The sequence below is a fragment of the Lissotriton helveticus genome, chromosome 8 (genome assembly GCF_964261635.1).
Source record: "Lissotriton helveticus chromosome 8, aLisHel1.1, whole genome shotgun sequence".
Taxonomy (NCBI): Eukaryota; Metazoa; Chordata; class Amphibia; order Caudata; family Salamandridae; genus Lissotriton; species Lissotriton helveticus.
The window spans coordinates 1175205253-1175219187 of record NC_136069.1 but is presented as its reverse complement, the minus strand read 5'-3'; the positions used below and the strand labels follow the sequence as shown (position 1 = coordinate 1175219187).

Below are 13935 nucleotides of genomic sequence, written 5' to 3'. Positions count from 1 at the left end.
AAGGAGACACCAGAACAAAAAGCACATCAGCTAAATGGATGTCGTCCAACCACCACTCCAGGGTAACCCAAACTGAGGAAACACTCACAGACTGGTGTCGTAAGCATTGGAACATAGGGACCATGGAGCCAGAAGATGAGTGACCAAGGGGACACAAGCAACCATGCCTAAGGAACAACACTGAGTGCCGCTGACATCAACCTCAGTAACCTCAACCACAGAGACACAGAAGTAGCAACCATATCGAGCAGAAAACGCATCTCCCACCTTAAAGTTGCCCTCCTATCCACCGGAAGAAAAACCTGACCCTTGACTAAGTCCAGGTGACCCCCACTAAACACCAGACACTGTGTGGGGACTAGCATAGACTCCCAGCTAGAGATGAGGAAGCCACAGACATCCAGAATTCTGCATACTTCCTGGACATGAAGGGTGCTCTCAGAAAGAGAAGAGGTGGAAACCAGCCAGTCAGCCAGAGAAGGAAATACCTCAATCCCCACCTTATGACTGACCACCTCCAAAGGTGCCAGAACTGGTGCGAAAACCTATGGGGCTGAAGATAACCCAAAAAAGAGAACCTGGAACCTAAAATGCTTTGAACCCACACAGAACCTGAGAGACCTCTGGGAGGCCGGCAGGAAGGGCACGTGGAGCTAAGCATCCAAAAGATCCAAGGATGCCATCACCATCCCCGACTCAGAAAAAGGAAGCACCCCCTGCAAAACAAGACCAGCACAGGCCAACTTCCATTAGGAAAAGAAACACCCGGCCTCATCCCCATGCACGAAAAGGGTGATTACCACTGGAAGCAGTCGACTGACCAAAGTCTCTCCCGCTACCAAAAGAACCTTCCACTAGAAGACCTAGCTGAGGGTACCAGCTCCTGTCCTCCACAGACACCTTCACCAGTACCCCGAAGGTGCGCAGAACAACTCCATCCCTAAAAAGGGGACCATCAAGAGCAGAGCCTTCAGCCCACCAAGTTCTCAACCAGACATGTCTACTGGACTGAATGGCAGCGGTTGTAGATGCTGTCACTACCCCAAACTATCAAAAGAAATGACTGATAACATCCTGGTCCTTTGCACCATCACTGCCAGGGTGGGCATGATATCCACCTCTTGCTACATGAGCTCTTCCAGACTCTAAAATTCCTCCAAGAGGGACCGAAAGGGGATGAACGACAGGCCGACTCTCTAATGAGAAACTGGCTGTGGCGCTGGCGCACTTGACCTCCAAGTCCACCTGCCTGTCCACCGGAACCGAGGCAGAGTTATCATCAGACACAAAAGCCCCTTGGGCGGGAGCCCAACCATACGAATCTGCCTTAGAGAATATCCACCTCCACATCAGCACAAGTAGAAGGCACAACGCCCTGTCTCCTAGGAGAGGGAGGACACACACGCCCCAAGAATGCAACAGCCACTGCAGCATGAAGTATTAGCTGTATGGCCAGCAAAGAGGGTGTCATAGCTAGACCCTGATGCTCACTGCTAGGGCATGCGTCATCCTGAAGATCTCCTGAAGCCTCCATCATACAAACTGCCAAAACAATCTACCGGTCTAAATAGCCCCATAGAAACTAAGGGGCAGTGAAACTCATTCAGTCACCACGGAAACCCATAACGCCTTCCACACCTGGAATAGGTGCGAACATATTCCTTGACCCCTCTGACTCAGAGGAACCAGGCTTATTGCCCCCCTCGCTAGCTGGTCACGAAGACCAGCTACTGAGCCCCTCCCATTGCAGGGGAGGATGGAAGGGGGTGAGCACAAATAACTCTGGGTGAATAACCACAACAATCAATCAGACAGAGACTGAACTGAGCCATGTCTCCAGAAACCTTGAGAACCTTCTCCCAACCGGAACCAGTACCTTGGAGCCTCACAGATAGTCAGGAGCATGGGTGATTATTTGAGCCACTAACGGAATGCAGAGACCAGCTCAGGCAAGACTGCACGCTCATCAGCGGGTCCACTTCGCGCATCCACAGTCCCCAGCTGATTAAAAAATGCCTGATCTAGCGACTTCCGTCACCACGATTGTTATATATGCTGCATGACCCTTTCATACTGTAGCGTCTGCCACTACGAACTGTAACCCGGCTTGCCGAGTTGCAGGCATAGATCAGCAAAAAAGAAAGGAATGCCAGAGCCGTGCAGACAGAGTAATGACACCTGCCCATGGACCCAACACATGGGGTGGTGTTGGAGACAGAAAAGCCCATGCCGGAGTCGGACTCCGCACATGATGCTGGAGCCACTCACAACCCTTACCCCGTATTCCAGACCATGAGCCCACTGAAGCAGGGCTTAAAAACAAAATGGCAGTAAGAGCCCACTATAGCAGGCTGCAATAATGCATATTTAAACATGCTCGGTGCTGCAAACAAAAATATATAAACACCGTATATGAAGTGAGTCCGCATAGCAGGACCTCCTACTGAGAATATGGGCTAAAGCACGACCACACCCAACTTACCTGCAACCTGCTTGAAGAGTATGTAATGCAGAACTAAAAAAACAGGAAGTGGGATGAGTCGTGTCTTCTCTTGTACTTGGTCAAGGGTGAAGGAGGTTTGGCCATGTTAGGGAGGGATGGAAGGACTAGAGTGCAAAATTGCTTGGAGGGTTCTATTGGGGAGCTGAAGCTCACTGAGTATATCATGTGGCGAGAAAGACTTACAAGGAGGTAATGGGTAGTTAAATCATTCAGTAGGGGATTCTTGGCAGAACACCCATCCTAAGCACATAATAGGAGTACACCATACTCAGTACTTATATGCCAGTATATATCCGCTGTTTTTGCAAAATCTTGGAATAATTTATCCTTTTCACTGTTTTATACTGCTAATCAATTTTATCAGCTTCTGTCTATTTATCATTGCAGCACATATCTTTTATAGAAGAATCACAATGGTTCAATAAATATTAAAATGCCCCTTTGTGGAATTCTTGTGTATTTTTCTGAGTATGTGCAAGTGACAGAGCAAAAAGGTGCTAGATCACTTACCACAATTCCTTGGGAAGTTAGGGTTGCCATGTTGTGAGGCTGCCCAAACCCTTTGTTACCTTACTAGGATGAGGGTACATATGGTGACACTGTGAGCTAGCTGATCTAAAGGTCAGCATATCCTGTAGGGTGCATATAATCAGTCTGGTACAATCCCAACATTTATGTTGTCCAACAAACAAACGGTTCCTACTGTGAAAGTGGAAACCTTTAAACAAAATAAACACAAGAAGATGGGGAGAGAAACATGTGCCATCTAGAATATTGAACCAGGCTCCAGGGTGATGATCCTACTAGATAAGAACATAAAACAACTCAGGGGCAAGATTGACAAAATATGCTGGCAAAGTTAGCATTGATATTATTATTATCATCATTATTATTGTCATCGTCATCATCGTCAGACAGATCTTGTACTCTCTGTGTTACATATGGTAAGATTGGTCTACACCTGTTTGGCCTATTTAATTTACCTGTCATTCCCTTGTATAGTGGTATCTCATATACCCAGGACTGGTAAATTAAATGCTACTGGTGGGCTTGCAGTGCTGATTTGCCACCCACCAAAGTAGCCTTTCAAACCTATCTCAGGCCTCTGCCATTGCAGGGCCTGTGCGCAGCAGTGTTACTGCCGCTGTGATGTGGCACCTAAAGTGTGTGCCATGTCTGTGACCCCCCTTTGACTACATGTCAGTCACCCCTAAGGTAGGCCCTAGCTAGCCCTATGGGCAGGGTGCATTGTAGGTAAAAGATAGGACATGTACCTTAAGTGTGTAACATGTCCTGGTAGCGAAAAACAGCCATTTTGGTTTCTCACTACTGAGGGGCTGCCCTCCCATAGGAATGCATTGGGGATTCCCTGATAAGTGTGTCAGTGGTAATTCCTGATATGAGAGGAGCAGCGTGGTCAGGTTTAGTATATTTGGAATTGTAATAATAAATGCTGTGCAATGGTGTGCGCAGATTTATTATAACTATTTTAGAAATGACCCTTTTAGAAGTTGGCATTTCTGTGTGCTATGTGTCTGCCTGCCTGATGTGAATTGCATGTCTGGCTATTGAGTGACAGGGGCTGGGAGGTGTGTGTAGCTCCAGGAGGGGCCGAGTGAGTCCGCACTAGGCAGAATGTAACATCTGCATTGGGAGTAGTGGGAGGAGTAATCCCCTGACCCTGAATAGGTCTGTGCCTAGCCTGTACAATGCTGGCTCCGCCCCATGTGGTGTGTCTGATCACTGAGTCCCCACCTGACAAAGGGGAAGACGAGCCTTGTAAACAAAGTACTCTAATTCCATCCTGAACCAGTTGCATCTGGTTCCCCCAAGCCCTGTACTGCAGACAAAGGAATGTGTAGTATAAGAATAGGGGCAGTGACCCCATGAATTTTGTGCTGTTTGTGGACTTGCTGTGGGCTTGCTGCTGTTGGGGGTCCAGAAGGAGCCGCCACAGGGGCTGACCTCCCTGCTGGAGGGCCCTGTGAGCTGGCCTCCCTGGGCCCAACTACGCCCCATGGACCTCTAAGGACTTTTTGGACATCTAGCACCTCGTGAGTGCTGAATTTTACTTGCCAGCAGAAGAAAGGAACTGGCATCTGCAGCACTGGGCTGTGTGATGATCTAGAGGGAATCCCGGTGTAGAGGTTCCCCCGAGCTCCTGGAGGACGGCGAAGCCCACCCAGCATTTTGTGCTTACTGGCGGGTGCTCACCCCGCTTATGTGCTCATTTTGAGCAGCGGGCGCCCACCCTGCATTTTGCCGATCTAAGCGGGAGCCCATCCCGCTGCGTAAATATTTTTATCGCGGGTGCCCACCCCGCTTCATGAATATTTTATCGCAGGCGTCCACCCCTCATTTTGGTGCCTTTCACAGGTGCGCGTTTGAGGTTTGTCGCGGGTGCCCACCCCGTCTTGCTGCCGAGAGAGGAGATCACTGCCGCGGCCCGATTCGGCCCGACCCGGAAGTCAGGCAAAGCTGCCTGACGTTGGGCGGAACAGGGAGAGGAAATCCCTCCCACTGCCAGAGAAGCCGAACGGAGCCTCGTGTCCCCGGAGAGGGACCGGGTGTAGGCAGAGTGCAGGGGGAGCCTCGCGAGCTCCTCAGCCAGCCAGGAACCCGCCGTAGGAAGAAGAGGAGCCCAATTCAAGCCCTGGTGAGTGGAGCTGAGGCCGTTCTTTTTGCTGTTGGTGCTCACGAGGCACCAGGGCAATCTCTGGATTTCCTGACCGGTCCCGCAGCAGAGCGGGCCATTCCAGCATGGGCCACATTGCTTGTTGGGCCCCCGTGGGGGTCCAGAGGGCCCTAAGGTGCCGTGCCCTTTTTGTAGAAATTATACCGCATGCCCTGCCTGATAGAAGGCAGCTGCAATGGTTGGGCAGTTTTGTTTAGAGAGCCCCAAAGCAGGGCCTCTTTGGTTACTCACAGCTGCACTGCCATAGCGGGCAGCTGCAACGTTGGGCACCATTATTTTAGAGTCCTAGTGTGGACTCCTGAGGGCACAATTAGTGCCAGTGCCTAGTTTTTTTCATCACAGCTGCACAGCAATTAGTGGCAGCTGCAACATTTAGGCCAGCGCAATTGCACGCTTTTGGATGATGTTACATTGGCAGCACGCCCTGACATTATGGACATAGGGCACTGGAGCCCTCTGAGAAGGCCAGTTGGCCAGGGGGACAGTGTTTGGGTGATAGGGTGCCAGGCCCTAATGTGATTTATGTGGTGCCCAGAAAATTTGATTTATGCACCCTTATTTATGCCTCTACTGTGTTTTTTGATAATGAGGTTATTTGCATACTGTGTTTATGTTTAGGAGGTTATTCTCTAATCTGTGGTTTATGCTTGTGAGGTTATTCTCTACTGTGATTTATGCCTCTAAAGTGTTTTATGATTAGGAGGTTATGGTCTAATATGTTTAGGCTTATGAAGTTGGTGCATAATGCATTTTACGCCTGATGTGATACTGATTGCATAATATGATTTATGTTGCAGAATAATGCTGAGTACAGTGTTTTGCGAGTAGTTACTGGTTGTGTTCTACATTTACTATTTTTACTTTGTGATGGTTCCGGCAGTGGCCCAATTGGCCCTGTCTTGTGTATATAATCCCCAGTAAATATTGCCTAGTGCCAGTTGGCACAGTGTATATTGTGTGATTACTATTCTAATGTGTGGTGGATAATAAGATATTTTTATATATAACCTTGTGTGGAGTTCCTTTTGTGGTGTGCCTAGTGTGTTGCTGCTGTGTGTGTGTTGCGCCAACGCTTTGCACATTGCCTCTGGGATAAGCCTGACTTCTCGTGCCAAGCTACCAAAAAAGTGAGCAGGGGTTATCTTCAGCGTGTAACTCTCTTGCCCGGACCAGGGTGATGGTTTCTGCCTGGCTGGGGTGCAAGCCCTGGCCAACCACAAATCCCATTTCTAACATTCCATTACTCCAGAAGCCATGACTAGTACTATGTACATTCTTTGCTCTGTTCCCAAAATCATTCTCTCTCCCTTTGTTCCGTTGTTACTCTATTGTTACCCTGTTTTAAGTGTTACTCTATCTTTAATGCATGGTATTACTCTATAAAAAGCGGTCTGCTGTCCTCTGCTAGGTCAACATTAGGCTAATATCTTTAGTGCAATACGTTAAATCAAATAAAAATGAATATATCATTAAATAAACTCCTCTCATTCCCTATGTGCTCAGCTCTGCTGTTTCCCCAGTTTAAACAAAATCCTAATAAAATAAAAATAAAATTAAATAGGTACAGACAGATCCCTGTGCCAGGGCATTTTCAGCTCCATCGTGACTTGATAAGAACTCCAGTGTACAGAGCAAGTAATGGTATAGTGCACAGGCCAGAAAAGTGCACCATACCGTGCGCTCTTTCCAAAAACCATACTCATGACCATGTAGGTACAGGGTTCTTCATGTGAGACATCTAATGCAAGCTTCCTTTACGGTGTTTTTTCAGCAATCAGTAGTCAAACAAAACTCTGTTTTTTTTAGATATATCTGAAGTCCGTCACCACCTACATCTATGTATGTGTGTTCTTGCAAAATACCAGCATCCTATATTTTTAATCCATTCGTCTCTCTGCCCTGTCTGAACCAATCAAGTCAGGAAGTCCTTATTCTTTACAGAATCAGATGTACTTGCAGCTTATAGAATTCCAATCCCTGACCATTTTTTTGACTTTCCCATTTTTAACAATATTAGGCTGTAGCCTTTGACCTCTGTTCAGTCCACAGCTGTGCTCTGCACTGCTACCAAAAACAAGTAGATTAGTAAATGTATCAAGTTACTGTCGTCCCATTGGCGATCAGTCTAAAACAAAACTCAGAGAAGACTACAAAGCCCCCTGCCACAAAACACACTCACTTTGTTTAGGAAAATATATATGGGGCAATATAACAAGCACAGGCAAGCAAACTGGTCTTGCCTTGGCACATACCCACAAACGAGTAAGACAATTGCTATTCATTGACTACATTTCTAAAGTTACTACAGCCCTAACGGTGTCAAAACATGTGTAAACATATTCCAACCAAGCTTGGAATAAGTCAAGCACAACGCATGGCCATTCACAGCTAATACAACACCCTCCCATAGAAATCAATGGAGACACAGTAATAAAATAACAGAAAGTGCAAAACATACTCCATTTACAAAATACATTCATCGTAATGCTTTAGTTGCGATGAGCAATTTGCACAATACAGCATAAGAGGGTAAACAATTGTGAAATAAAAGAGGTAAACAAGTGTGAAAGTAAAAAATAATCATAATGAAGGCGGTTCACTGATGGATGTTATAATTGAAAGAAAAGAGAATGTAATAATCTGCGACCGGCGCCGTGAAGATATACGCGTGGTGGTAGTCGTTACATGTCTATATTCACACCTGTGAATAGCCCCCACTGTTTGGCTGCTCTGCCTACCATGATGTGTGTGGTGAGCTCCGCCCTGTCCACTGTGCCAGATTCTGCTTTTCCACCAAGTAAGGTTTTACCCTCCTGTGTGCATGGCGTGAGAGAGGAGGGACAGGAGATTCCATGCTAGGGTCCTGGATCTAAAAGGAGAGCCCCCCTCCGGATTCACTACAGTCCTAGCCTTCAGACGCCAGCCCATCATGTAGATGTTTACACAGAAAAGGGAACGGTGAGGAGCCAGGGAATGTGTTGCAGCTGGTGGCTATTCAGCTCGTCTGCATGTACACATTTTCAAAAAAATGTTATGAAGTGAAATACTGAAGCTAATAAAACATTTTATCCTTTCGGCTCCATTTGGTGCTGTTTCTCCATCTCGTGGACCAGCTGTAATCTCAATGCAACTACTTGCACTTTCCCCACTGCCCAGTTGCTAATGGGGACTTTTAGCAAAATATCAAATTTTTAGCAGCAAACTCTAAATAGGTGTCTCTCTGTTCAACACATGTATACCAAATGCTCTGGTGACAAAATGCAGTCATAGTAGTCCTAAAAACCTAAATAGGTTTCTCTTTCAAAGCAATATAGAGAAAACATCCTTTGAAGGAACACTGAAATATAAATGCCACGGACTCCCCATAAAATGTAAAAGAAGACATCAAAGGCCCAGATGCGGCTTTACATTCTCTCACATGACCTCACGTTTAAGAAAATCTGCTGGGTGACGGAAGAAGATACCACATAAAATTGCAACAGGCAACCAGAAAATCTTCTACGTATACACAACCTTTAGTTTAAAGAGACAAATCTATCCACACCTCCATCTTGGCACCTCGACCCCATCTAACAATTAAGGATGGGAATCATTAGCTTTAAAGAAATACTCATGGGAGGAAAGCAAAGTTGGATAGCAGCCGAAACATTTGGAACCACTCTCTACCTCTATTTATAACAAGCATTTGCAAAGACAATTTGTCTCGATTTGTAGACCTATTGACTATGTAAGTGATTTGTGTCGATGCAATACAGCATCGGCAAAAAAAGGCCGCTAAGACGCCTCCAGATGCCTCCAGATGTATCATTCTGATGGCACGTACATGGGTTACGTCACCAAACATGTGCGTATCTACAGAATAACCGGAGCTCCAATTTCATGTTTTATAATTTACTGATCTAACATGGCGGACAGTACTTGGATCGGTAGATTAAAAAAAATTGACTTTTAAGTGCACAAAAGCCCTTTTCGTGTGGCTGAGCACCAAGCAGCATATGGCAACTGTCAGGCCCTCCAAAAATAGTAGTATTAATTTCTTGTATTTGAAGGACACACGGGGTAGGGAAGCAAATAAGGAGCAGGACAGGGGTGGGTAAAGGGGAAGTAAAGGGCAGTGTGTAATGGAGTGGGGTAAGTAGTACAAGAAAGGGAGTAAGAAAACACATGCACTCACATGGAGTGCTTAACAAAAAAATAAAAACAGTTTCGTAAATGTGAGCAGAGGAAAGACACGTCAGCCAATCAAAATATTAGCGAGGACGCTCTGCTTGAGGAGATGGAGAAACATATAAAGAGGAAGGCAAGCTATCAAATAAGAAACAGAAAAATGAGAGTGACAGTAAAGGCAAACAATAGTAGGCCATGGGCGGGCTGGGCTCTAAGCCCACTGTAAGTTTTTGGTATGGTCCACAAACTCCTTCGACTACAGACAGCTGAAAGCTCGCTGGTATATGAGACCTAAAAACGGAACTAAACTTGCTCTACCACCTTAAATTCCTGAAAACGTACCTCCTTCAGGAAAATCAAAATGGACTGCACATACAAACTTCATGAAATGATCACAGCCCAAAATCTCACAGAATTGATACAAAAACAAAGTGACTTACATATCTTTGTTTAAGTGTTTTAGACATTTTATGAATACAAGTATCTTGTAAGCTCCTGAGATGATACACTTTAATTCTTGACACAATTACATTGAAAAGAAATTACTGAAATAAAAAAAAGAAATTCCTCGGCCATTCATTAAGGAACCCAAAAACTAACATTCAATTAAGGCAAACAAAAACTAATATATGAAGGGCTGGGCATTCCCTTCTAAAGCAAGATGTTCTAGTAAACATCTGAAAGCCTCTGTGTTGCAAAGGTTCACATTATCTCATCATCTCTACATGCCGATCATTACCCTATTAAGGATGGAATGTGAATTTGCAGGTTTGGGTCCATGGGTTGCGGTCACCGGTCCTTCCTGCTGGGGCACGGACTGCACAGGTTGCCTCGTGTCATAAGCAGCTGCAATAAGGACAGATGGAAAAGTGGAATTAGTAGAAGGGAATAACAAATGTACGCAAAACAAATATTTTCTAGGGGAAATGATATTCCACAGACATTTAAAAAATGATAGCCTTTCAGAGAACGAACTGTCCAAACAACTGAGTGGCAGGCAGAGGAAGCTGAGGATAGCAACCCCTAGACATGCACGGCTGCTAACAACTTCAGTGGGCTGTGTAGCTCCTTCTGTGATTTAACCAATCCGATTACTAATACATTTAAATGAACCATTCTTTCGACTGTTGCTCGTTTGAAGAGGTTCTTGTTTTTTTTGTTTTTTCTGCCTCAATCCTTTAACACAATGCTGCAGGCACCTGGTTTTCTTTAAAGGATTGCTAAAGTAAAGCATGCAATGGCCCATTATGAGGGCCAAATGTTATGAAATGTCAACACAGGGCTCAGTGCTCCATGTGACGTCAATTTCACTGCCCTAGTGATTTCGGTCAAATGACACCATTCTCGAGGGGCGTGGCTAGCAGATGTCGAGAATGGCCGCTGCCTAAGCGAGCTCCCAACTTCCCGACATCTATCCTGCCCCATCCTGTGCCATCCACAAAGGAAAAATGCACTGCAACGGCCCCCCTGGAAAACTTTTGAGTTCTTAGTGAAGGGTGGGCTGCCTTGTATCATCCTTTCTGACGATTCGTCCTGAGAAGTAATGGTGGCTCCCTGGCGCAGATCGGACTGAGGGGTGGCCCCTGAGGCGTGACAAAGATCGGACCCGGTGGGCTCCGGAGGAAATCGAGAGGGGCCCCTTGCGCGGAACGTGGGTGAGAGGCGCCTGAGGTAGCGACAGGCCAGAGCACTGCCCGGCATTGAGGACAGCGGTGGGGAGCCCTGGTGTGAGCCACAACTAACAGAGGCCCCGGCTTCAGGGCCTGGGAATCGTGACGCGCTGTCACGGAATCTGCGGATCCGGGGGACGAATAGCGCGGAGGCCCCACAACCGTGTGCCGGGTAAGAGTCGGGGTGTAGGGAGGACCCGACTGGGCGGCGTGGACGCTTTTGGCTGCCACGGAAGGATCCGGAGGCCCATGGGAGGAAAGCTTGCAGGAGCCCAACGGACGCCGACCTGGCCGAAACGGGATAAATTGAGGCCCCGGCTTGCGGTCTACATGCATTCCATGCGTGACTTGGAACGGGCGCTGGAGCAGAGGTGCTAATTGCTGATGCCTCTGACATTATAATCGGCAAAAGGTGCTCAGAGATGATTGCAGAATGCTAGTGACCGGAGGGGGAGTACAGGCCGACGCCTTTCGGAGAGTGACGCACGGCAGCCTTGCCGCACCGAGGCCCTGTGGGCCAGGAGGTAGGAGGAGGGGGTGACTGTGGCTGACCCCTGGGCATGTATGCTAAGCTGAGGCCGTGACTGGATGGGCCTCTGAACGACGAGTCTATATGGAGTGGGCCCGGTAGAAGCGACCTGACGTGTGGGCTGGGCCGACATTGCTCTGCGGAAGAGACTCTGGGGCATACACTGGGATCAGATACCTTGTATGCTGCGGCAAATGAAGGTTATGAGGGGCGCCCTAGCCTGAAGGTGATTAGCCCTGAAGGCTCCCTATACTTAGACTGTGGTGGTGCAGTGGATAAATGCTATTTCCTACGGGGTCACAGAAGTGGCCGAGTGTGCATTGCAGGACTGATCTTGAAATGGGGTGCCGTGACTCATGATCCTCCCCAACTAATTGCGGATAGATTGCTAATGCGGGAGCTGGAGTTGGGGTCAAAAGGGCGTTCAGTGCTCGGATTGTACTGTCGGGGAGAGGGGCTGAGAGCTCTAGCCCTCAAGAGACTATTGCACTTGAGCGGCACAAACAGAGGGCGGAGACGCCTCATGCAGGAAGTTGGTGCAGCCAAATACGCCATAACGACGAACACCGCAACGAGTGGAGAGGTCCAGCCTGGACAATCGGCGCTTGGGGCAGTGATAACGGGGCGGCGGCTCCAGAAATGCAACGCACGAACTCAGTCACTCCCACCAACAATTTGCAGCTATCCCTAAGGGGTTGCCTGTGTCTTTACCCAGTGGGTCACCTGTTGACGCGCAGCCACGGCGATGGGAGGGAAGGGTCCTAAGGCCAACGCCCAAAAGCAGCTAGCTAAAATTGCATGGTCCAAAACAGGAGAAAGAGGTGAATCGCAGCAATTGGAGAAGGACGGTGGGGCAGCTGCCTCTAAACAAGGCCAACTCTACATGTCATGGTGGCTATTAATGGGGTGCGTGCTTCGTTGGACTCGGTCACAGTGGAGGTCTCACTAATCAGAGCAGACTTCCGGAAGATGGACGAAAAGGTCAAGGAGCTCAAGATAGTCACTAGCGCCCTACAGGCGGATACGTCGGAACTTCAAACGCAAATGCTCGAAATGCAGAAGCAGGAGAGGATGTTGCAACAGCTCGATGATTACAAAGGCCCGGCCTGCCGTAATAACATCAGTATTTTAGGGGCCCCGGAGAGAATGGAGGGGCCGGCAGCAGACCTATATGTGGAAGATCGCATTATGAAGCACCTAAAGCCTAAGACTTTGTCTAGCTATTTTTCTATTGAAAGAGCCCATAGGGTACCAGGAGGCCCCTTATTGCTCGAGTGTTCAATTACCGAGATAGGGACATTATCCGGCAGACTGCACAGTCCAATCCCCCCTGAAGATAGATAACTATGAGGTGGCTTTCTTTCCTGATTTCACGGCCAAGGTTCAGGCCCAACGTAGTAGCTTTCAGGCGGTGAAGAGGGAACTGCGAGATCGGGAGGTGAAGTACGCGATGCTCTTTCCTGCACGGCTGAGGGTGGAGTCCGACAGCAAGTCGTGGTTTTTTGACTCACCAGAGGCAGTCTGGGAATAGATGGAAGGCAGGAACAAGGTGGGAAGCCAAAGAAGAGACCGCTCTGATAGACCTGGCCAGCACAGAGGTATGTAGGTGGCAAACAATGGCTCAGCAGAGGAAGACAGTCAGCTGAAGGAGCAGGACTGATTACCCTGAGATACAAGGATGGAGAGCTCACACCCAATTGAAAGCGCAAGTAGGGGGGAATGAGGGAGTGGTGGATCTACCCATCATTGCGAGACCTTTAAAAAGGGGACCCAGTGCAATGGTGCAGACTGATGGGTTTCACTGATGTGATCTGAAAGGGATTAGACACTATTAATCGTGGATGGCTAAAATACAAGTTAATTGTGATGTGTACATGCGGGGAGGGGGCTTAAAAACACCCCATGCATTTTCAGCATTTCAGGGGGGGAGAGAGGCACTCTGCCATAATTGGGAGTTTGTAGTTCTAAATCCACGGGCAGGGAGGCAGGGAAAGGGGTGGATCTTGAGGGGTGGGGGATGGGGGTGTTTGAAGGTTCATTGTTTAACTGGTATTTTGGATGGGTCAAAGATCCTTGCGTGTGAAGTGGCCATGACGCAGCTGGGACGATCAATACTGGACAAAATGTTACATTTTTTCTCTCCGACCGTTCTGATCCGTTTATTTGTTGATCATTTTATGACTTGGGATAGGGGGATAGAGATCGGATACTTTCTGTACTGACTTGGAATGTTAACGGGTTGGGGAAAAGATCAAGAGAGGGATAGTGCAACAGTATTTGAAGCGGATTTCTCCTGAAGTGATTTCGCTTCAAGAGAGCACCTGGTGGAGCAGAAGACTAAGGCCCTCACTAGATGGGGGTATAAACTCCT

At 47.7% G+C, this 13935-nt stretch overlaps 1 protein-coding gene across 4 annotated transcripts in view; it reads right to left on the bottom strand.

Moving 5' to 3' along the window:
• Positions 1-13935, bottom strand: part of REPS2 (RALBP1 associated Eps domain containing 2) — a 1083293-nt gene that overhangs the window by 628179 nt on the left and 441179 nt on the right. For all 4 annotated transcript variants that reach the window (XM_078658107.1, XM_078658103.1, XM_078658105.1 and 1 more), the window contains one exon: positions 10105-10211. In XM_078658107.1, the coding sequence (XP_078514233.1) occupies positions 10105-10211 (107 nt within the window). The remainder of the gene's footprint in view (positions 1-10104; positions 10212-13935) is intronic.